General features: G+C 37.8%; 2 protein-coding genes across 8 annotated transcripts in view; one reads left to right on the top strand and one right to left on the bottom strand.

Moving 5' to 3' along the window:
* rtkna (rhotekin a) overlaps positions 1 to 9,788 on the top strand; it is an 81,810-nt gene extending 72,022 nt beyond the window's left edge. For 4 of the 5 annotated variants that reach the window (XM_077231504.1, XM_077231506.1, XM_077231505.1 and 1 more), the window contains 6 exons: positions 174 to 268; positions 963 to 1,069; positions 1,156 to 1,284; positions 2,745 to 2,910; positions 5,086 to 5,190; positions 7,596 to 9,788. In XM_077231504.1, the coding sequence (XP_077087619.1) occupies positions 174 to 268; positions 963 to 1,069; positions 1,156 to 1,284; positions 2,745 to 2,910; positions 5,086 to 5,190; positions 7,596 to 8,200 (1,207 nt within the window). In that variant the 3' untranslated portion in view covers positions 8,201 to 9,788. Of the gene's footprint in view, positions 1 to 173; positions 269 to 962; positions 1,070 to 1,155; positions 1,285 to 2,744; positions 2,911 to 5,085; positions 5,191 to 5,776; positions 5,868 to 7,595 lie in introns of all 5 variants that reach the window. The other variant, XM_077231508.1, reaches the window with a different exon arrangement.
* Positions 9,789 to 11,105: 1,317 nt separating this feature from the next.
* The window catches only part of LOC143739203 (uncharacterized), a 46,187-nt gene continuing 32,112 nt past the window's right edge, over positions 11,106 to 25,180 (bottom strand). For 2 of the 3 annotated variants that reach the window (XM_077231501.1, XM_077231503.1), the window contains 13 exons: positions 24,053 to 24,127; positions 18,084 to 18,221; positions 17,839 to 17,916; positions 17,332 to 17,483; positions 17,185 to 17,239; positions 16,963 to 17,037; positions 15,270 to 15,375; positions 14,686 to 15,168; positions 14,225 to 14,611; positions 14,044 to 14,142; positions 13,541 to 13,653; positions 13,398 to 13,449; positions 11,106 to 13,317 (listed from right to left, as the gene is read on the bottom strand). In XM_077231501.1, the coding sequence (XP_077087616.1) occupies positions 13,181 to 13,317; positions 13,398 to 13,449; positions 13,541 to 13,653; positions 14,044 to 14,142; positions 14,225 to 14,611; positions 14,686 to 15,168; positions 15,270 to 15,375; positions 16,963 to 17,037; positions 17,185 to 17,239; positions 17,332 to 17,483; positions 17,839 to 17,916; positions 18,084 to 18,221; positions 24,053 to 24,127 (1,950 nt within the window). In that variant the 3' untranslated portion in view covers positions 11,106 to 13,180. Of the gene's footprint in view, positions 13,318 to 13,397; positions 13,450 to 13,540; positions 13,657 to 14,043; positions 14,143 to 14,224; positions 14,612 to 14,685; positions 15,169 to 15,269; positions 15,376 to 16,962; positions 17,038 to 17,184; positions 17,240 to 17,331; positions 17,484 to 17,838; positions 17,917 to 18,083; positions 18,222 to 24,052; positions 24,128 to 25,180 lie in introns of all 3 variants that reach the window. The other variant, XM_077231500.1, reaches the window with a different exon arrangement.

The raw sequence follows: 25,180 nt of genomic DNA, 5'->3' as shown, positions 1-25,180 counted from the left end.
ACTGTGAAATATTATTACAAAAATTAAAATAGCATTGCTATTTTAATATCTTTTAAAATGTAATTTATTCATGTTATTTATTCACAATTAATTTGATTACTTCATCAGCTCATTTGTATTTGATTGTCCTAGTTTAAATATGTTTGCATATTACCTGTTTTATGTGTTTACAGGGGGCCCAAATATCATCTTTTGGCTCACACGACCCTCAATCTCTCTCACATCCAGGACAGCTTCCGCACACATGACCTCACCATCACAGGAAACGGTGAGCTGTCGACTCTTTCTACCACTGCCTTTTTAAAACGGTTTTTAACTAGGAACATCAAAATATTGTATATATCAGGCACAAATTACAGTATTTTATCTTGCTTTTTTACTTAGAATATTATAAAATAAATGTTACTCTAAATATTAGAATATGTATTTTAATGTCAGAATATTTGATATGTTCATGATTTTGACTGTCTGAAAAAGAGATTGTAATGTCTAAGTTCGGCCTTCAAGTGCTTCTAGGATTTTATTTACAGCACATTTGTTTATGACATGATCATTTTCTTCACATTGCAGGTAATCAATTACAGACAGGCCTGCAAAGCACATTTGTGTGTGTGTGTTGTCAACGTCTGTCAGATTTATTGTGTTAGGGTCACGCTCATAAACTTCTCTAGATGGCCAGTCGTGGTGTTTGAAGGGCCAATAAGAGTCGCTTATAGCCGTCTTTATGTCTGAGGAGTTACTGCAGACAGTCTTACAGCCTGAGTGTGGGCTGTTCGCTCTCGCAGATGATAGTTTAGTTTGCTGTAATATATGTTCTAAAACTATAGGGTGCAAAACATGTCATTTGAATTCCTTGTTTACTGGGTTTTAAAATACAGCTTCTAAGTTTGTAAGATCACACATTCTTTTATCATTCTCGCAGTAGGAGTTTCATTACTGTCTGATTTTGTCTCTCTCTGTAGAGGAGTGTTCGTACTGGCTGCCTCTCTATGGCAGTGTGTGTTGTCGTCTGGCCGCCCAACCTCACTGTATGACACAGCAGATGATGAGTGGCTGTCTAAGGGTAAAGGTGTGTAGGAAACTCACACTCAGAATATCATATTTCCCCACTTCACAGTTGTCTTTGGCTAATGTTCTCCTTCCTTTCTCTTTAAGCTTGGAGGTGAGCCACAAGGCTGGACAAATGTCTATGGAGTTTTAAAAGGAACAAATCTCTTCTGCTATCATCAAAAAGAGGACATGGAGGCCAGTGTAGAGCCCGTCTTAACTATTGGTATTAACAAAGTAAGCCACATTCAGTCACTCAAATTTAAAGCATCCTCATGTATGCATGATATCAGGGTCATTGTTCTTCTTTTGGAAATAGCATGAGATAATTCTCCATTGTGTTTTTCATAAAATAATTCTTTCAAATGGATTCTCTGTTTTTAGAAAGATGTTTCTGTTCCAAGATGTTTCATTGTGTCAGTAGTCATGAAAAGACTTTTTGTTTGGCGTGCACTGGGAGTGTATCTTTCAGTGCCCCTAGAGATCTGTGTGTCATGAGCACAATGAGCTTGTTTTAACATCTGAGAGCTGCACTGTGTGGCTGCACATTCCTCAGGTCTCAGGTGACTACTGCGCATGCAGGCGCTTTACTTGTGCACTGCTGCCACCTATTGGTTTTAATTGAAATTACTACTAAATACTGCAAAACGAGCTTTTTTTACAGTTCAGGTATTAATGCATAACATCTGACTTAATGGGATAGTTCACCCAAAAATGAAAATTTTGTCAGTATTTACTCACCCTCATGTTGTTCCAACCCCGTAAGACCTTCGTTCATCTTCAGAACACAAATTAAGATATTTTTTGATGAAATTTGAGAGCTGGATCACTCCTCCACAGGCTTCTTAAGGGATTGACACTTGCCAGCCACGAAAAGTTATTAAAGACATCGTTAAAATAGTCCAAGTGACTACAGTGGCTCCATCCTAAGTTTATCAAACGACGAGAATACTTTTTGTGCGCAAAAACCATCAAAAATAACGACTTTATTTCAACTATTCATGTCAATCTCTGTGGGCCTCGAGTCAGTTCACTAGTGTAATAGCGTAAGCTTCTGTTGTTGTATGTCACACGCATCACACACATGACCAGTGTCGGCCAATAGTGAGCCTACGTGTGACGTCGTTATTTCTGTTTGTTTTTGCGCACAAAAAGTATTCTCGTCGCTTGATAAACTTAACATTGAGCCACTGTAGTCACTTGGAATTTTAACGATGTCTTTAATAACTTTTCGGAGCTGGCAAGTGTCAATCCCTTAGAAGCCTATCGAGAAGTGATCCAGCTCTCAGATTTCATCAAAAAATATATTAATTCATGTTCCGAAGATGAACGAAGGTCTTACGGGGTTGGAACTGGTGAGTAAATACTGACAGAATTTTCATTTTTGGGTGAACTATCCCTTTAATCATAACTGCATAGTTTGTAACATTTTAAAAGAAAAATTTGAAAGTGAAAACCTAATATCTTACATCCTTTAGATGTCTTTAAATATCTTATATCCTTTAAAGGGATGTAATGTAAGCTGTAATATAGTCAACCAGTCATTGCAAAATAAAATGCATCAGACTGTACATTGTTCTGCTTATTACATGCGTATATATATCAAACAAATATATAAATTACATTAAATTTGAGTTTAAATTATTTTATATTGTTAGAATAAATAGTAACGTGTTGTTTCCATGTGTCTATTTCAGGAGACAAGAATAAGAGCTGCAGAGAAGGACCCTCACAGCAAGGCACAGAATATCTGTATCACTAACCAGTATGGAGGAGAGGAGGTGACACACACACTAGCAGCGGACAGCAGAGAGGACACACAGCACTGGATGGAAGCATTCTGGCAACAGTTCTATGATATGAGTGAGTAAATTAACTGTCAACTTACTAAAATAAACCATATCTTGTACTAGTGACTAGTTTATTCTAGAACCATAAGCCACAAGAAATTAACATTACGGTGCAAACATGTATTAAAGTAACAACAGGTAGTTTTTTGCTCTCGGGGTCCCCCTACAGTTGGGAAACAGTATTGTCCTCTACTACTGTCGTAAACTGTCATCCTACATGCACGTGCATTTGTTGACAACCATGATAGCCCTGAACACTGTAGGAGGAGGTCACATGCAGGTGTTCTCGCGTGTATGAAATGTCTTCATCCCAGGTACAGTGGCATATATTTCAGCATGTCATATGAATATAATTTCATGTGTTTTATTTTTTTTATAACGACAAATGATCGCGATGATCACTTTTACAAGCCAGCGTCATTATAGTAGCCTAGTCTATTGGTTACCGTTTTTCTGAATCTATATGGTACTTCAATGCAATCACACAGAAGTATTGCACAAGAACAACATGAGGGTGGAAATTAGTCATCCGAAAAAATTGCGACAAGAATCCCGTTTGCCTCTGTATCTAGCAATAATCGGAAATTACACAATCAAGTAACTTTACACATGTAACAAATGAGAAGCTATGAACTCAATGATAATATTATTATCTTCCTCCTTTGTTTGTACATGTTGAGTAGACTACACTTTTTAGGTCAAACATTTGCTATTTGCATTTCCTCTATTGCAAAGTTCCAATCAGAACGAGAATGCTACAAGAACGAGAATAGCGTTTACTAGCTACCAGATTGATAATTCGCTACTCTACTATCATAACTTCATTCATGAAGATAAACGGAGGATAAAATAGCTTCCATAACATAATCAGGCAGCCAAAAAAACAAAGAGATAGTATGCACGCAATATACTTACTGGTCCAAAAGCATGACAGCCAAGTCAGCATCTGTCGGGAACCCCTCCTCCTCTTTCAGCTCACGACAGCGAGAATTAGCTGGCCCAATGTTGATCCTCGTTCTTCCTTTTATGGGATCACTTTCTCTTTTTCTCTTTTTGCTTTCCTCCGACAAAACCTTTGCTTTCTTTTTTCTCTGTGCTGCTTCGGCCATGACTGTATAAAATTTGGCTCGCACGTCCGACTTTAAGGAAGTGGGGGTGGTGGTGGAAGTGACGTATATGCCGTAAAGCAGTCGAATTATGTAGTTCTCTTTGTTCGCCGGTTACTACCAGAAACCCGAAGTTTAAAAGTACAATTAAAAACGCTACAGACCCCGTCAGGCTATGGCAGACGTGTCATTCAAACTATTGTAAGTCGATGTACCATCACAAGAGACTTGGAAATGTATTATGAAGGTTGAAAAGTTACCTGTTGTTACTTTAAAGGTGCAGTGAGCGAATTCTAAAAGAAACGCTGTTGAGAGTGAGCGAGTGAGAGAGAGAGTGAGCAAGAGGGAGATTTGAAGAAAGAGTGATGGCTGAGAGACATTACAAAAGAGAAAATATCAGAACAAAATCACTGAGAAAAAGGGTTATGATCAGACAAGAGCTTTAAGACCTCCAATAATATTAGAAAAGCTTTCCAGAGCTGGAGAGAACTATGTGGGAAGGCCTAAAACAACGGGGTTGCGTTGTTTCTGCTCCATACATGAGTAACATTGGTTTTGCTATGTTTCCCAGAACCAAGATATGCTGTTGTAATGTTAGTTTTGAGTCATTGTCTGGAGCTGGTGTGCTGCTGGCGACTAACAACCAACTCTTGCTTGTATATACTGTACTTGTGTACTGTATGTTAATTTTATGTTCTTACTTGTTTTTCATTCGTCATCTTTGCTTTATTTTTCGCAAAGTATTATTTTGCTTCCCTTAAGCTATGATAATTCGCTCTTGCATTGTGTGATCGTGCATTTTAGTGATGGAGCAATGAAGAGAGGGCTCGTGTTTATGTCAGCCTTCGAGTAGCTTTCTGCTGTTATGAAACTGCAAGGGCAGCAATATTCTAAAAGACACCATGCTCAGTAATACATATTTTAAAAAATGAATACATATTATTTGACAGCACGAAATTATTTGTAATAATAGCAATACATTTATTTATAATAATTTGATAATTGTAATTGCAATAAATATTATTTATAAGCTCAAAATGCTTGCCAAAAAAGTTGAACTAAGCCACTTGCTCCCTCTACAGGCCAGTGGAGGCAGTGCTGTGACGACCTGATGAAGATCGAGCTGCCTTCACCACGCAAGCCTGCCATAGTCACGCCGAAGCAGGGCTCCCTGTACCATGAGATGGGTGAGTGCGTTCAAACACATTTACAGAGGCTGGAGGAATTTTAAGCCAAGCCCTACTTTGTCACAAAATAAAGACCAGCAGCAGTTCAGAGCTATAACACTAGTCAGATGATGACAGAAATAATGCACAAGCAGGATTTCCTGTCATGAATAACACAGATATGTGTCTAACAATGATGTGTGGATTGAACTGCATGTCCTAGTCCTCTGTCAGATCTGAGTCTTTCTTGTAATCAGTTTATCTCCTTTTAACTGCTAAATGAGAAATCTGCTGTTTCTGACAAACTGACAGTCTTTTCTCTCTCTCTTTCTGTCTTATTTTCTCTGTGGTTTTTATGTCTCTTCTATCTCTATCTCTTCGCTGATGTTTTCCTGTCTGTTTTTTCCTCCTCTTTCCTTTGGTTCCTCACTATTGATTTTTCATACACTCATGTACATTCCTGGTTTCATGCCTTAAATTTGTAATCCAAACATCCATCCCATGCATTTACCCAACCACTGTACCATAATTTGGTTACTATTTAAACCCTCATTCCCCGTGCTATCCCCACAACCCTGGTGCATTTTGCTGCCCTCCCCCTCCTCAGTGGCCCCTGCATCCGGTGAGGGGCTTTTGCTGCAGGATAACGCTGTCTCTGCTGAGATCCGAGCTCTGCTCTCCTCCTATTACAATGACAGGTGAAGTAACTGTGATGAGAAGTTACCTGACCTCACCTTCAACCTACATAGCAGCTGTTTCACACCGCAAGCGTGAGCAGCGTTTCAGCGTAACTACATCGTCACTGCAGCTGCAGACGCGCAAGAGTATTCACACTGGAAGCGTTTGTACAGTGTCACAGCAGCGGCTTCAAAGCTACATATAAGCGAGCAGTTATTTACAGACAACTATAAATTTGTTTTTAGAATTTGGTAAACCATATAAATGGTAGGCTAAACAACAAAACAACCAAGAAAACATCTCCAATCTTGTCGTTTCAGTCATAGCCTATTTTCGATACAAACTCTGCGGATAAAAAAGACACACACACACACACACACACACACACACACACACACACACACACACACACACACACACACACAAAAACTGCACACTCGGGTTTGATTTGGGTTGTGCTAGCCTATGTAGCTGTCTGTGTATTTCATAAACTAAAAGAAAGTTTATATATAATATTTTCTGGCTAGTTTACTTTAGTTTTTTTTATAATACACCATACTTTCACCCAAACTGAATAATTAAAAACAATGTTTAAATGTGTAGCTTAAATCTTTTATAAATATTTTTGAGTCTTCATTTTCTTTTTTTGCCTACTCCAGTTCCTTTTTTTGCCTATTCCAGTTCTTGTCAAAACTCACTAGACATGCTTATTCTGTGCATTTTGGGCACTTTTTATGTGAAATCAAATTTATTTTGTCCATCAAAAGTGTGCTTTCGCTTTAATTGAGCGTGAGCAGCGCAGCAAAAATAGAACCTTGACTGCTGTCCACGCGACACTCCTGCTTGATGCTCACGCGCTGCTCCTGCTCCCGGTGTGAATGCACTCATTGATTAACACGCACGCTGAAAAAAATACAAGCTGCTCACGCGCCGCTGACGCTTTCGGTGTCAAACGGCCGTAAGTTGCCACTGTCCCACGTCATCTCAACATTTTTTGTCACCCCGTGACCAACAACTTTCAAATTCTTGAAACAAGATTTCAAGTAGGTCCTAACCTTTTATACATTCAATGAATAATACATAAATTATTTTCAGTATTTTATTTTAATTTTACTTATTTTATTTCAACTATATATTTTATTCTAAAGAGTAAATAATATTATAATAATAAATGGAGCAATTCCAAGAGGGTCCTCACACCATTGGTGCTCGGGCCCTAAAATATATAAAATGTTAACATAAAACGAGTAAAAACAAAACTAGATAACATCAAGATTGCTGTTTTATTTGAATAAAATTACTTATATTATTTTAATTTAATTCATTTTATTTAAATAATTTATTTAATTCTAAAAAGTGAAAAATATAAAATTTATTTTATTGTATTTTCACTTTTTGTGCACAATAAATAACAAAATATATTTTTTTATATTTTATTGCTTTAATTTGTACAAAAATTATTTTCTAATTATTTTATTTTAAGCTCAGTTCACATCAGATTCCAACATGTAATTGAACGATTCCAGTTTGACAATATTTTGATGTGAGAAGAAGCTCACTTACTGTAAAAGTTACAAAAGACGTCCACTTACTAAGAGCAATATGTTGGATGTTGAGGATGTTCTTGAACAACTATGTAAATTAAGCATGTGACTCTAAATAGACTGATAGTGTCCTTCCAGGAGTCTTATTTATAATTTTTTTAGAAACCGGTTTTCACTGTGGCTCCTGTTTCTCTTCCATCACAGTTATTGATGCCTCTGACGACATTGGAACGGTCACTGACATCCTGGCGCGTCGTATTAAAGAGTTTGAGCTGAGGACCCAGCTCGAATCGCCACCTCACTGGATGTCCCTGTTTGATGAAGATCCCCCGAGAACGCCCCTCAACCGTCAGCACCTGCCGCCCCACTCGCCCAGCCCTCGCCTGCACAGCCGCCAGCCCCGCAGCCCACGCTGCCACCGCACACCCGGCCTTCTCTCCTCCAACGCCAGTCTGACCTCAGACAGCGACAGTCCCGCCAGCGCCAGCCCCTGCTTCCGCCAGGCATGGTCCCCCGATACCTCTTCCTCCTCCGGTCACTTCCGCCCACGTACCCTCTCCCTGGACGCCAAGCTCTCCACTCTGCGCTTCCGGTGCGCCTGCCAGCCGCCCGCCGCCGGCTCTGTGTCTCCTCGCCCCGCTCAGACTGCTCTGTCCTGCTCCAGTTCCACTTCCAGCAGCAGCTCCAGTGAGGGCAGCAACAGTCAGGAGTCAGACCTGGGCTTCTCTAGACCGTCCAGCGCTCGCCGCAGCCTGAGGAACCTGAGAGCCAAGCTAGACCCCAGGAACTGGCTGCAGAGTCAGGTGTAGCTGTCACACTTTCTCTGGTTACTATCAGAGCCATTGTAACTGCCTGTGTGTCCCTGGAAAAAAACTGGAATACCTGAGGTCATGTTTGCTCAACATCTGTCATTGCATCCTTTTTACATAATAACTGGGAGAGGCAACATGCAAAATTAACTCTTTTTTTTTCCTTTTAAAGGAGCTTCTATAATGGGAACTAAATATATAATACACCGTGATATATATATATATATATATATATATATATATATATATATATATATATATATATATATATATATATTCATGCATGAAATGGCCATTATTTTGGACCTCTGGAGAATGTGGTGTTTTTATGTGAGAGAGATTCCTGATACAGTGATTTTAGACTGGACTGAAGATCTGAAAGTTTTACTTTTTGACCAGCCATCGTATCAGTGCATCGTTTTAGATATATGATTTAGAAGGTGCTGTTAGGCTCAACACTGTCTCATCATCACTAACATTAAAGGCTGGCCATACACTACCATTCAGAAGTTTGGGATCATGAGATATTTTTCTATTGCTTGTTTTTTGAAAGAAGTCTCTTATAATCACCAAGCCCACATTTATTTGATCAAAAATATTTATCAGAAAATGTACTTCATTCCTTTGATGGCTAAGCTGAATTTTCAGCATCATTACTCCAGTCTACAGTGTCACATGATCCTTCACAAATCATTCTATAATTATGATTTGCTGCTTGATATTTTTGTGGAACAGCATTTATTTGAAATAAAGATTTTTTTTTTGTTATCCAGCATTACAAAATACAGTAAAGACATTTATAATGTTAAAAAAAAAAAATCAAAAGGAATCTTACTGACCCCAAACATTTAAATTGTTGTGTATTTTCAGGATCAATGAGTTTCATGGAAACATTAATACACCTAACGTGTGAAAGTTAGCTTAAAGGGATAGTTCACCTGAAAATGATAATTCTGTCATCATTTCCTCCCATTCCTCCATGTCATTCCAAACCTGTATTACCTTGTCTCCTCACTGGAACATATTTTGATATGTTGAGAAATGTCTCATTGTTTTCTTCCATATAATGGAAGTCAATGGTAACCAAAACTGTTTGGCCACTAACATTCTTCAAATTATGTTATTTGTGTTCTACATAAGAAAGTCATACAGGTAAATGATATAAATATATGAGTAAATTACAGAATTGTAATTTTTGGGTGAACTATCCTTTTACCACTGATGAATTTCACTTTATTAACAAGTGAAACTGCATCTTAAGATCACCAACCAGCAAGTTACCAATAATTGACTTTCTTTCGAGGTGCACTCAAGACATTTTTGTTGATGTTGTGCTAAATGGTTGCTTTGGACATACAGTATACTGACATCTTGTGGTGTGGATGCAGCATCAAAAATCTATAATTTTAATTTGCAGAAATGCTAACAGTCAGCTATGGGTAATTTCTTCTTTGGCAAAAGTGTCTAATAATAACAGGATGGTTAAGGAGTTAAAGTGAGCACAGTAATATTGCTGGTCATGTGAACTTAACATGGCCGCCCCCATAAACTGACCCGCTCCATATATAATAAAATTAATATGACTGAAGTGAGTGTATGTGATTTGATGCATATTTTTCAACAGTTTCACCTGAGGAAAAAATTACTGAGTGCATCTTTAACAAACAATATGTGTATAAATATCTGCTACTATGTCTGTTACAGTTCATGAACTTTTCTCTGCATGGCTTCTATATATATATATATATATATATATATATATATATGCAAGGTCCAAACGTCTGTATTCAGGTTTATAATGATGGGATATATAATGTGACTCCGTTTACTACCTGTGACTGTGATGACCTCAGGATTACTGTACATACCTTATCACGCTCTGCAAATGTGAACCCCCACAACTCAGAAAAGGTTTTTTTTTAAATCAGAATGCACATTAACCAGTATTCAGCACAAGCTATGAAATATGGATGACAGTTGGAACGTTTTTGGTGCTTAGTTTTGAGCCATTGCAGAAACGGCCTGTCTAATTGAGAAGGGTTGCAAAGGCACTACTATGCAAAGCTACAACAGCTTAAAGATAATTGTGTATTTTAGATTTTGTTTACATAAGCGGTACATGCATTATTTTAAGATTTCCTTTTTGGCTTGCAGGTCAGTTCTGTCCAGCACTTAATGTACTTCTAACTGCTGAATTTGAGTGTTTCAGTGTCATAGCGCATCTTCCAGATCAGATAAACTGTATTTGCTTGAAGATAATTATATCAGCAATATTTAGAATAATGCAAGTCTAGTTGGATAACTCTTATTGTGATTTCAGTGAAGCCTCAGGAGTGAAGTTAGTCTATCCTGTCATAAAAATACAGGTTAATAACTTTTCTGTATTGCAGAAAGCATTACTCAAAATATTAAGTATTCAAACCTGTATTATATTTTGATCTTCCATTTGAGATGAAGATAGAGTTGATAATCTGATAGAGACATGTTTTCTTTATAATGATTACATGTATAGTGTTTTACAAATTTCATAATGTTGGAAGTGTATAAACAGCAGACTAACTTTTCATCTCAAATTCAGAAGTAGTAGAGAGAAAATTTGTCCTAGTAACTATGATGCTACAAAATTAACAGTTCTCAATCAGTCAAAGGGCCACTGGCATGTATTTAAAAACTGTAAATTCATTCAAACAATAATTGTTATTGTAAAGTTTTGTAATTTTCATTGTGTGCTTTTATTAAAGTTGTGTTTTACCATATTAATTTTTGTTATAAATAAAATTATATTGACATTCTATCAGGCGAGTAAAGCTCTTAACTATCCTTGTAGCGAACATTGAATGTTAACTTGGAGGTAAGTGTCATTTCAGCAAGTTGTCTGCATGTCTCTGGACAAATCACTAATAGATTCATGTACAAAAACAATTTATTGTAAAAAAAAAGAAAAAATGAACTATATTAAAGGACACCCACCGTTTTGTGTGTGTGTGTAATTCTCGTTAATTCATGCAGTGATGATTTTACTAGACTAAATGTTCAAGAGAGTAAACTCATTATGACCCAGTAAAATGAATCCCTTTAATTTGATCTCATGCATTACATGTTGAATATGGTTGCTTGCTGATTATGATACTCAGTGTACTGGCTGTGCAATAACTCAAAAACATTAAAGCATTATTGCAGAATGTGAATAAAACATAAACATCATCATTTATTACAATAAGAAATTACTAACAGAGAGCATAGAGTAAATTAAATGTGTGTCAGGTGCGATGTATGATCTTCCTTCCGCATTAATACAGAAAAACTTTGTTAGTTGAATATGTACCTACTCCTGAGATCTGGTTACACAAATTAAATGGATTAGAGAGAGCCTCTCGGGGAGGAAATATATCTATGTTCATGGTCAGAGATAAATAAATTACATAGAAAAACAATGTGTATTTGATAGTATTTACACAACAGTGAACATTGTCTTATTGTACACTACCGTTCAAAAGTTTGGGGTAAAAATGTTTTAAGGATATTAATACTTTTATTTAGCAAGGATGCATTAAATTGATTCTAAGTGACAGTAAAGACATTTATAATTTTATAAACAATTTCGATATAAAATGAATGCTGTTCTTTATAACTTTCTATTCATTAAAGAATAGAAGGGGGAGGGTGGGGAATCCGCAAAAATATTAAGCAGCACAACTGTTTTTAACATTGTTTTGCTGCTCAAGATTGTAGTAATACTAAACAGAATATCAGAATGATTTCTGAAGGATCATGTGACACTGAAGACTAGAGTAATTATGCTGAAAATTCGTATATATACAGTATATATATGCTGAAAATATATTTAATTTGAAAACAGTTATTTTAAATCATAATATTTCACAGTATTACAGTTTTTACTACCTTTTTGATCAAATAAATGCAGCCTTGGTGAACATAAGAAACTTCTAAAAAAAAAAAACATTTTTAAAAATCTTACCGACCCCAAAGTTTTCAACGGTAGTGTGTATGGAAGAATTTCATTCTGACAGAAGGTTCAGAGCATTTAAAAACATGCAATGGCTGCCAACTTCTGTTATATCGGTATCTGCTTATAAAATAAAACTTAAAATTAGATTTTTTTTAACCATTTAATTTAAATTGGGCTTTCATAATAGTGAGGGGTTTCAAATATTACACTAAAACAATAATTTCAGGAGAAGTACCTTTCTCGAAAGGCACAATGTTGGAAGAGCAGGGTTTTGACCCACCAGTTGTGGTTAATTCCCTCTGTTAGGCTAGCTTTTATAATTGGATACCACTTTCCCAGGTGTCTGCGGTGATCAAATCATTTGGTCTCGGCAATGACAACTTATATATTGTCTGCACACCTTTGCAGGTATGACACCATTCAGAATGCTGTAAGCACATCTCTGCTTTAAAAAAAACAAACATTGCATGTTACAACTATATAACCTACATTATAAAAATGTCTCACACTGGTACAATGACAGTACTAGTTCTGAAAAAAAAAAGTTTCTATACTCAGGGCCAAATGTTATGTGACTGTAAACTGGATTTATGTGTAAAAGAGAAACTGAAATCTGTTCTCCAGTTGACACCACCACCACCTTTGGTATCATTCAGTAATGATAAACGTAACAACTGTATGTAAAATAATAAATGATGAAACAATAAAATGATGATAATTTGTGTACAATTTTGAACGAAATTGTACTGAATCAGTCTCTCAGCTCACATCATGTAAGAATCCTCCTCAGTCTTGCAGTTGATGATCATTAAAACCTCAATTGTCGACTTTGGCTGCTTTGTTTTGGAACGCAAGGAATTGTTGGCCGAGTTGTGCCTGTGAACACTACCCTTCCAAACCCTTTTCCTGTGACTCTTAATCTCAGAGTACATGGTACATCCTCATAGACTGGGTTTTGCGGTTCTAAGTCCCTGAGAAATGGTAAAAAGAAGAGGGAAGAGGAACCGTCTTTAGATGGTCTCCACAAAGTTGGCAGGAAAGAGACCCTGGCGTCCATCTTTGCTGGAGCCCCTCCACCACGCTTTGTCGATTGTTTCCACATCACTGATGATGTCACCAGGTTCAAAAGATAGTTCATTTTCATCCTCTGTGGAGAACAGGGACATTTCAAAGGACATCTCAAATGACAAATTACATAACACTGCTGCTGAAGCAAACAACACTAACCTGCTTGGTAGTCATACAACGCTCTCACGCGCAGAAGTCTTTCTGGTGATGACTAGAGTAAGAAGGAAGAAAATTTAGTACTGCTGAATTGTTTTATCACATTAAGATTCATTATGAGTCATGATGTATGGTGTTGGATGTACTTCGCCATTCTCAGTCACCAACTCTGCTTGGATTTCATCTAATTCTTCCTCCTCACGATTAATCGTGTAACAGAACCTTTCAGGTGTGCTGTGCTCAGATACATCCACATCCTCTACTTAAAAACAAAACAAGGTGTAAAAACTCATCATTCATGTATTTATATATATTCACCACACAAGGGAAAACAAAACTAGATAACTAAAGTCTGAAATACACTACACAACTTTTGCCCTGATCTGCAGTCCGGAGGAGTCAGCCCTACTTCCTGACAGTCAGCTCCAGTCTGCAGAATTTGGGCAGTCAAGAGTTGACAGATTTCACAGAATATCGCATGGTGTATGATGTGCACAGATATTTTTTTTAGCTTCCATCCAGTCAGAGCATATGAAACATGTCTGATATTTTGAGTCGATTTTAGAACACCTTGTTTTCATTTGTCATGTCTCTCATAGCAAAGAGGTGCATGTCTCTGACTGATTTTGTTGTGTTTGGAACAACTTGCCTCCAATTATCTCATGACCTGTACCATTCAGTGGTCTGCCACATTCAGATTCATCTTCTTCAGTCATCCGATCATACTCTGATGTGTTCACACACGACTCTGAACACACAGCACAAGAAACATGTCTTAAAACCTTAAAAACATTCTGCATTTCTTCACGTTACATCTGTGTTCCCATCACCTGTGCTCTTTGGTAGGTCTTCCTCAACTTCATCATCTGAGATCGGTACCATGTTTCTGGGCATGTGGTTGACATTAGGGTGGAATTCCTCAGATTCTGCAGAAGGCTGCTCCTCAGAGTCTGCTTCATCCTCAGACTCTGACTCCTCAACCTCCACCAGGGAGCTGATGACACTCTTCTCATACTCAAGCTTGAATTGTTCCTCTACGGTTTTCACTTCTTCTTCATAGTTTGTGGTGATCACGGTGTCTAAAGGCAGAACTGACATGGCTGAAGTTTCCTCTGGATCCTCTACCTCTTCTTCATATTCATCTGCTTCGACCAGCACAGCCTTGGCAGTGAAGTCCACTTCTGGTTCACACAGCATTCCAGAGCCAGTTACAAGCTCTGGAGGGAAGATTTTGTCAAAATGAGTCATTCTACAAGACCATTTTCAACCATTTAGACCCAAGTAAACTTACCCGTATTGTGCAGTGGGTTATCAGGGAGTGAAGCTGGAAAACGTTCTGTTGTGGCAGTGAGTTTCTCCCTGCTAACGTCATAGGCGCAAGACTCTGACTTGTCGTGACTGTCCAGCAGCTTTGGAGATGCAGGGGAAGCGGGATCGTGTACAGGGGCTTGAGGTGGTGGCTGGCTGGGAGGTGACGACTGGGGTGGAGGGGGTCTGGTGACAGGCAGACTGAGTGGGGGTGACACCGGTGGGACAGAGTGCGGAGAAGATGATGGGGAAGGAGATGTTTCAGGATGTTGTGGTGAGGGGATCATCTGGTAGGGTGGACTAAGTGGGGATGTTGAACGTTTATAGGACGTGGAATGGGTGCGTGAGAATGGAGACCTTGCAGAGGGACTGTGTGGGGATGTGGGACCAGAATAGGAGTTGGCCTTTTCAAAGATGAAGGCTGTGTCTGTCAAACTGCGTTGGTAGCGACGGAATGGAGATTTGCCTGAGGACCAGAACATAAGTCAAAAGAACCTCAAACAAATACAACGAACACTGTAAGTTGAAAAAGTTCAGGCATTGTGGGTTTCTAAAGGCCTCGTTTACCTGATTGAGGTGATCCTGGGCTTGAAGAATTTTGTGAGGATTCGGATAACTGCCTAAAAAACTCCCGGGGATTGATGGTGCGCTGGGAAACAAGTACTGCTGCCTCCTACAGGACAAAAGAAGCATTGTTCAATCCAGCAATGTGTTTGTGTTGATAAAGGAATAGATATGAATGGGCCTTAAAGCAGAAGTTCTCAACTGGTTTTGCTTCAGGACATATTACAATGGACATATAGTTCACTTTAATTGGTTCCATGCTTTTGGTAGTTTCACCACACAAAACCAGCAGCCATATCACCCTGTAGCCCAGGACTGGTTGCCCACTGAAGCTAAGTAGGGTTGAGCCTGGTTAGTACCAGGATGGGAGACCTTCTGGGAAAACTTGCTGCTGGAAGAGGTGTTAGTGAGGCCAGCAGGGGGTGCTCACCCTGTGGTCTGTGTGGGTCCTAACGCCCCAGTATAGTGACAAAGACACTATACTGTCAAAGAGCACCGTCCTTCGGATGATACGTTAAACCAAGGCCCTGACTCTCTGTGGTCATGAAAAATCCCAGGATGAAATTTATTTTTCCAAATGAAAATTATCCCATAATCTACTCACCTTCAAGCCATCCTAGATGTATATGACCTTCTTTCAGCCAAACACAATCAGCGTTATATTAAAAAAAACAACCTTGCTCTTCCAAGCTTTATAATGGGAGTGAATAGTAAATGAGATTTTGAAGCGCAAAAACAGTGCATCCATCCATCATAAAAGTAATCCATATGGCTCCAGGGGGTTAATAAAGATGCATGCGGCATGCGATGCACTGTGAAGCAAAGCGGTGTAAAATTTCGTAAGAAAAATATCCATGTTTATAACTTTATTAACTAGAATCACTGGCTTCCGTGCACAAGTTGAGTTCTGGCAGAAGAGTGAACTCTGACCCTACGCATGGCGTATTGATGAACACTGAAGCACAGAGGATAGAGCAAAACTAAACACCGGTCATGAATTAGAAGTCTAAAATGAGAATGTTTAAAAAGAAAGTGATTGCAGTTTATAAAGTTAAAATTATGGATATTTGTTCTTACAAAAACGCATTGCTTCGCTTCAGAACGTCTTTATTAAACCCCTGGAGCCATATGGATTACTTTTATGATGGATGGATGCACTTATTTTGGGCTTCAAAATCTTAGTTACCTTTACTCCCATTATAAAGCTGGGAAGAGCCAGGATATTTTTTATATAACTCTGTGTTTGACTGAAAGAAAAAAGTCATATAGGATCACCTAGGATGACTTGAGTACGGGATAATTTTCATTTTTGGGTGAACTAACCCTTTAATGTAGTGTAGCCTGGGTAATACTTTCTTTGAGACTTTTATCTTGCACAAAATGCCACTTAGACTCATGCAGCAAGATAAGGAAGTATTTCTCTCTTACTTTTAAAAAGTAATAATTCGTTTTTTATTACAATATAGTGAATCATATGGTTATTTTTTTAATGTTTTTTTTTTCTAAGAACAACTGCATTACAGTACATTATAATACACAAAAAACAAAAGTAAAGCCAACAAAACAGTGTTTGGAACAGACAAAGCGAGAGTAGTTTATAAACCCTAGTGTAGTTATTGTAGTTAAGAACTACACTAGATTTACTTCAGGTTGTACAGTCAGAATCTGGATGATTCACAAAAATGGAAAAACTAACTGCTGCTTTCTCAATGGACTCGCTGCGTCTAAGTCGGGCCCTCATGTCCTCCTCATGCTCTCTCTGCTGCTCCACCTGTCAATTGCACGAAGAACCCAACGTCATTACAGGATATGACTACATGATCATTTACCCATATGCAGGTTCATTACCATGTTTAAAAGCTTACAACTTTTTCAAATCTCAGTAAAAGAAACTGAATACAATTAATAGCGCACTCACCCATTTCACTTTTTCCTTATTTTTAGCCTTTTCCTCAAGCTGAGCCTGGATCCTCCTGAGAAAAAAACAACAACAGGAAGGTAAAGCTGAAGGAATTTATTCATCCTTCAGACAGAAGTATTTTTTGATCAGGTGGACAACGCAAACCTTTGTTCTTCAATCATCTGTAGCTTTTCGTTCATCTTTCTGTCTCTCTCTTCAGCCTCTTTTTTCTCCTTTAGAACTCGTTCTCTCTCCCAGCGTCGTCTGTCTTCTACAGCCCTCCGACGTTCTTCCTCTTTTCTCTCCTCCTCCTCACGCTAAAACACATCATATTACACAGATTTGTGATACATTACATCTGAATAGAACTTTTCAACTGGAGTCTGAACAAGGAGGTTTGTGATAAACAAACTGATTATAATATAAATCATTACACAGCTATCTTGATTCTGGTAAATTGCAAATATTAAACAAATCAAATATTTTTGTATAATGGCTGGTTGACTGTACATTATTCCTTACTGACATGGCTGGGAAATTTCTATTAATAGTATTATTTTTGAGGAATCTTGCATTTTAATTATTTCTGGTCTTTTGTTAAATATTGGCAAAATCTGCAGCATTATGGGGATGTTTGGGAAAGTGCAGCTGTGAACATAGTTGAAGCTGTACCTCTGCACGTGCCCAGAAGGAGTCTCTGTTAATCCGTCTCATCTCCATGGCAGCATTTGTCTTCTTGTAGTTTGTACCCTGTGGGTGTGGCATACAAATGCAACAAAAGACCCAAAACATCAGTGAGAGACAATTAGACCACGTCCCCTAAGTGCATCAATAAATTATACTGAGAAGCAGACTACTTCTATGTTAATGAAGGAAGCCCTTGTATACAGCCAAGTCTTTTTTCTATGGTAACTTACCACAGTCTCCTCCTTATCCATTGCCCTTGAGGGTCTCCTCAGTTTCTCCATTGGAGGTCGAATCTTTGCAATAGCAGCCATAATCTGCTCCTCTGTCACCTCATCTTGCTCCGAGGCTGTAATAAATACTTGAGCCTCCTGTGATGACACATACATCAAGAGATAAAAATACTGACTGCATCATTGAAACTGTTCCATATGAACACACTTAGCTAAGTAAGATAAGTTTGCATCCCAATGTGTCTGCTGTTTCATTGCATTTAGAATAAGAACTGACTGTTAATCTGATAATATTCTGCTGAAAAACAATTAGATTTTTCTCTGTATCTATGTAGACAACAAATACAGAGCTACTGAGTATTTTTCTCAGGCGTAACATATGTACAACATCATCAGCTTTTATACTATAAGTAAACGTTAGCATAGACAAGGATAGAAAGCGATTCACATTATTCTTGTTGCCATACTTTCAAAACAGTGTGTATTTTAATATTTGGCCTATTATAATATTTATCTGGCCTGTTGCAAAACAGTTTTACACACATTTTTACAGTAAACATGCAAATTTACTTCATTTAGGTTAAAAACAATTTCAATATAATGAATTATTTAAAGGAGCAGTATGTAAGAAATTTATTTCAATTAATCATAAAATGGCCCTGATATGTCACTAGACATTAAGAAATCATGTTCATTTCAAATACTTATATCACTGACAACAGTAGTCCGGCCGGGATATTGTCATTTAAAAAGTGAAGTTGCAGCCCTCAACTGATGTTGATGTTGTCATGTTGTGTTTTGGTCTGATGCGCCACCCTCCACCTATCTACCAATCACGGAGTCAGTAGTGTTGCGGCATCCGGGTTGCCAGCTCTGCTAGTTATCACAGCTGCAGCTACAAACATGTCGGAATCGGATAAAAAAAATGTCTAACGTTGCGAAACCAAAAAAAAACTCGTTATGAATCCGAAATACTTCGTGACAAAGTCCGAAATTAAACAAGGATCTGTATAGGAGATGCCTTTGAAAGATGGAGACGGCTGAAAACGGAGAAGGATTTGAAGACAGACGCCAACGTTGCTAATTTTCTCCTGGACAGGTAACTAAGATTCATCTATGTTTGGCTTACTTGTACTTGATGTAAATGGACATTTCAAATATTCATGACAGACGAACAAAGTTATGCATGTTCGTGCAAAGTAACATTACGCTTAATTCATATGGAGGAGGTGGGTCATCGAATTGAAAAGGTAAGGAATTGTTTGGGTAATAAAAACGGTGAGTCATCATTAACGTACTAACATTTGCAATGCGTTATCAGAGCCCGTTTCTCTGTCATTATACTGAGACGCTGAGGAAAACAACATTAGCACGCCCATTATTGTTTATCATGCAAGTTCTACAGCCAAAAATAATAGAATGACATGTAATCTTTCACATCACATTTTTTAGCGTTATGGACGTGTACTGCAGGGTAAGTTAAAAAATACAGCTGGGCGCTTTCACTTATAGCGTCAGCTAAATGAATAGCTGTATCTTCGATATCGGTTACACACAGTGACAGAGGCTTGTGCTTGTACTTACGTTAATGACAGATACCTACCGTTACAAGTTAGACTAACAGCTACTGTTCTAATGTACTGTCACATACGAGCGTACATCTTTACGATTATATTTGGCTAATCGCCATTGGTAAATTTTTGCGATATATAATTACTTTGCCAAACATCTCTCATTTGAAGCATAAATATAATTAACGGAAAAAGCTTCTTGTAGCAGCCTACGTTCCTGCTGGATCCTGCAGCCTATCTGGCAACCTCGAGTCAGGGAGGAGGGAGAGGGGATACACCGCTCTACAGTAATTTGAAAGTGATTGCAGTACCAGTTTTGGCCACATTCTTACATACGTCTCCTTTAATAAAAAATAGTGATAACTAAATTTCAGTGAAGTACTTGTAATGGCATATAAGAGAACAGTCTATGTGTCGAAATTATTTTCATTTGTATATCAGAGGATGTAAGAATGTATAGGCCCAAAACTAACATGTCTGTATTCCACATTTTCCCTTATAAGGCATTTTCCTGAGCTCTGAGGTCACTGAGATGAAGATCCATTGCTGCTCAAAAAAACACCACAGATCACTAACTGAATATAATGTAAGATAGAGTGACCTGGTTTATGGGAGAGAAGAAAGTGGAGTAGAAATGCAATGAAATCGACATTGTGCCGGAGGGCCTTGTGAGTGCAGAATTGGGCTCCAACCCAACAAAACCCACAGCTTTACAAAGGATTACCACACTGTTACATTCAGCCCTCTTTCCACATTTCTCTGAAGCGCACAAGAACTTGAACGTGTCAGGACCAATTTGTTCACTCGTTGCTTTTTCTGTGACAGAAATGACTTTATCTACAGAAGATTAGGTTGAATTCTCCTCCCTTTTATCTCTTTTTCTGCTCGGGAGGAGTTCAATGACTTAATTATCTGTTATTACTTGCTTTAGATGAGCCCCTTGACATGCAGTTAGCCCCAGGGCTTTAGCGGTGATGACAGTATGAACAGCACTGAGGATAGATGCTCTCCCATACACACCTCACACCTGCAGCTGACAGCACTTCCATCCTTAATATCTGATCTCAGATCACACTCAATCAACCAGAAAACAAACATCACAGACCATCCAACTTTATTTTTCAGGTAAAAATGAGGTGGTCATTTGTAATTTTCCTGTCTGGCTTCCGGTGTCATTCGCTCCCAGATATTTTTTAGCAGTATAAAACAGCTTGTTATGCTGCTTGATATTGCAAATTCGTATTTCTTACCATACTATATTAATGTATTGTCTTAATTATAAACACGCTGGTTTGTAGCGCAGACAGTTTTATAGTTTACTGCACTGCAAAACTTTATTCTCGTTATAAGCGGCTAATAAATCGGAAGTCTCGCATATTCACAGAAAACACCTTATTTCTGTGTTGAAAAATAAGGTGGATAGTTCAAAGTAAGTTATAGTTAGTTCAAAGTCTAGTTGACAAAGACACAAACTTTTTTAATGTTGATTATAATAAGAAATGTTTTTGAGCATTAAACCAGAATTTTAGAATGATTTCTGAAGGATCATGTGACACCGTGATGAGTAATGATGCTGAAAATTCAGCTTTGCCATTACAAGAATATTTTACAATATTACTGTTTTTACTGTATTTTTGATCAAATGAATGCAGCCTTGGTGACAATAAGAGACTTCTTTCAAAAACATTTTTTTGAAAATTGTCAACAGATTAGAGATAATATATGTACAGTTATTTTTATCAAAGCAAAATAAAAATCTGTTGAAGTTTACGACATACCCCTGGTTGGGAATTGTTAGTCTAAGAAACATAAATCTTATAATCTTGATGTGTGCCATTCATAAACTGCTGTAAAACATTAGTGATTAATGGTTATCATTGATTACATTGATGACTAATGTATATTATCCACTGAGATGGCTCATTTACAAAAAATGTTTAAGCCCTAAAGAGCTGACTAGTCATTCTGCACACATGACAGCCCTTACTAGCACAGACTCGTCATGAAGAGACAATAAAAAGTGTGAGTGAAAGCAGGGAGGAGAAAGTGGAGGGATTTAGACTTCAATGTTGCTCATCTTATTACTGATACTCTGAAGGCACATCTCAGAAGCTAACACGTACACTATGATAAATGAGTTTGGCTTTTACATTTGGTTCAGTTCCCCATGACTGAATGTCTTTGGAGACTAGGCCTGGACTAGAGACCAGGGGGGAGGGTGTTGTTGATCTTAAAGGGATAGTCCACCCAAAAATGTAAATTCTGTCATTATGTACTCATTTCATTCCAAACCTGTAAGACTTCTGTAGAATAATTCTTCATATTTCGGCTTTTTAGTGTTTTTGTCCATGCAATGAGAAAGTCATACAGGTTTGGAAAGATATGAAGGTGAGCAAATGATAACAGAACAACAAAATCGGTAACACTTTATTTTAAGGTGACGTTGTTCCCTAATCCTAACCATAACTCTATAGTAAGTACATGTTATTATTACTCAAAACTTATTTGAGTAAGTACAATGTAACTACGTCACCTTAAAATAAAGTGTAACCAAAATATCTGCCAGCATAATTGAAAGAAACACGAGGACATGCATCTGTGGAGTGTCTGTGAATCAGAAAGTTTTTCACATTCGTCTATGAGTTTCTTGCTGTGTCCAACTGGAGACTTTCCAGGTCCCTCAATCCGAATTTAGAAAGTGTTATCATTAATTTAGAAGAATACTGAGGCAGAACACTGTAAATGCCTCTGACAGCTTGTCTCCGGCTCTCTGATTTTATCCCATACAGTATGTGCTCTAGTTGGTTTGGGGGCTCAGCCTCTCCCACGCTATAAAACTTAATTGCTGACCTTACATAACCTAACAAAGTTCATTTGCTTGAACAAGCAACAATCAACACAGAAATAACCCAACAAGATCTAAATCCGAATGGAAATATAATAAAAGACACTTTTGTAACCCACTCGTGCTGACATTTATCACACACAAACACACATTGTGGATGAACAACACAATACAAGGTCATAAAGGTTGTCGATCTCTAAAGAGAGAGAGAAACACTGAGAATTGAATAAACAGCATTCTTGGCATGCCTGTGGAGCTGACTGGGCAATGTCTTTATAAGGCATTAAAAACGTCCCAGACATTAAGTATGTTTGACGATCTCATTCAACCATCCGAAAAATATGGAAATGTTAAAGCAACATCGCCTGGGTGGTGAAGTAAATAAATCCACAGACAGCTTCAAGAGACACGCACATATATCACAAGAAACATAAAACATCCGCAATGCCAACACTGCTGAAAATAAAAGTACATTTTATATAACAAACACTTTGAATTTTTTCCTTTCCTTAGGAATTTCTCTCTCTCTCTCTAAATTTCCGCTCTTGTCAGTCAGTCTGTGTGGTGCCTGTCAGTGGCACTGCTCGGCTGTTCAGGAGAACAATAGGGCATGACACGAGAGGAAGAGTTTACTACAATAAGAGCTGGCACAAGCTGCTAGCCATCACTTCACAGATACTAGCGAAGGAAGGAAACCATTTACAAGAGGGAAATCTCAGAATAAAGCAGAAGAGTACACATATTAGGAGGGTTTGACATTTCAGAATTGTGAGCCTTTTTTCCATCTTCCACCCATTCATTCAAATAGGCACAAAACATGAGTTTGTCTTAACCCTTTAATGGCCTCTCACCATTCGGTAGAGCATGTTGAGTTAACAAAAACACTGCACTCAACTCAATCTGACCGATCACTCGGGTCCTGTATAGAGGTCAATTCATTATGAAATGTGGACTTAATAAATCTAAATAATAAAAACTTGGGTCTGTAAAAAAATTAATTATTATTGCATATTTCTCAATCGTAAACACCTAAAGGATGAGAAACTATAACTGCTGTACAATTTATGTGTATGTTTATGATGACTTCCAATGACATTCATTCTCTGTATGTTTTCTATACAGCTTTAAGGGAAGTTCCCCTACAAAAAGGATGCAGGACATTCTACAGCCATACAAACACAGGATGTGTACAAGAATGATACAAATGTCTGATGTATGAGGGAGAGAAACACATTCTTTTACTCACTTCATATCCGAATGCTTCCAAATGTAGCTGCGGCACAATATACTATATGATTAATGAAGGTCAAACGGGCACACTATTAAAATACATTGTATTCTGCAATACAATGCATTTATTAAACTCAAGTTAAAAGAGTTTGATCTATGAAGGATGTCAGAAGAATCATCCAGACTAGTAAAGTAACCAGCTGAATATAGTGCTCATGTGATTATATGAACTTTCCTCAGGAACTTTATTATGTAAAGCAGATGAAACATGAGATGAAACGCCTAGTCATGGTGGGCGACTGTTTTTTTGTTTGTTTGTTTACCTTGAAGAAGGCCTTGATGGCAGGCAGATGGCTGTCACATTCAGTTCTGCGATGCTCATCCACACTATCACCAACCTGTTTTATGTAGACAGAAGAGACTGTAAGATTTATAAGATACCTACAAGTGACAGTACCATGATATTTAAGAGACGTACGCTTTCAAATAATCAAATAAAAAAACAAATAGTATGAGACATAATGTTAAATAATTAAAACAACTGTTTTTTATTTTATTTTTAAAAAAAAAGTACTTTATTCCTGTGATGGCAAAGCTGAATTTTCAGCATCATTCCTCCAGTCTTCAGTGTCACATGATCCTTCAGAAATCATTATTATTATATATTATTATTATTATTATTATAAACATTGAAAACAGTTGTGCTGCTTAATATTTTTTGTGGAAACCAGGACACTTTTTTTATATGATAAATAGAAAGTTCAAAAGAACCGAATTTTTATTTGAAATAGAAATGTTGTGTAACATTAATATTATAGGTCTTTACTGTTACCTTTGATCAACTGAAAGCATCTTTGACTGAATTTCTTTCAAACTATGAATTTCTTTCAAAAAGAATGATATACAAGGAATAAAAATCTATTTTAAACCTCTAACATATACTCTTCTGGCGCATCTAGACCTTCTATAGAATCAGATTTCTGTACTGTATGTATGTATGTGTGTGTGTGTGTGTGTGTGTGTGTGTGTGTGTGTGTGTGTGTGTGTGTGTGTGTGTGTGTGTGTGTGTGTGTGTGTGTGTGTGTGTGTGTGTGTGTGTGTGTGTGTGTGTCTGTGTGTGTGTGTGAGTACCAGTCTGGTTCACAAGAATGTCTCTTCTGCAGTTAACAGGTCGTTAACAGGTCACTGAGACCCCCCCCTCTCTATACAATGCCTGACTGGCTACAGATGGCACCTCTGACCCCAACAACAACATTCCCACTTCTTGCCTTAGCAACCAGATCCACGATGAATATTAGAAAGGTTCCCAGAATGCTTCTTTCCGTCAGTATTTGAGCTCCTTCAGTTACTGAAGTCTGAAGGTCAAAGCTCTTTTGTGAATTGAAGCCATTGACACGTCTCATCAACAGGAGCCTCACATCCACCGCTTAAATACAGACTGTTTAAAGATG

This window comes from Siphateles boraxobius, unplaced genomic scaffold, assembly GCF_051911475.1.
Source record: "Siphateles boraxobius isolate OS27281-9 unplaced genomic scaffold, OSU_SipBor_1 16, whole genome shotgun sequence".
Taxonomy (NCBI): domain Eukaryota; kingdom Metazoa; phylum Chordata; class Actinopteri; order Cypriniformes; family Leuciscidae; genus Siphateles; species Siphateles boraxobius.
Note: the sequence above shows the minus strand (reverse complement) of the source record. Positions and strands in the feature narration are given on the sequence as shown.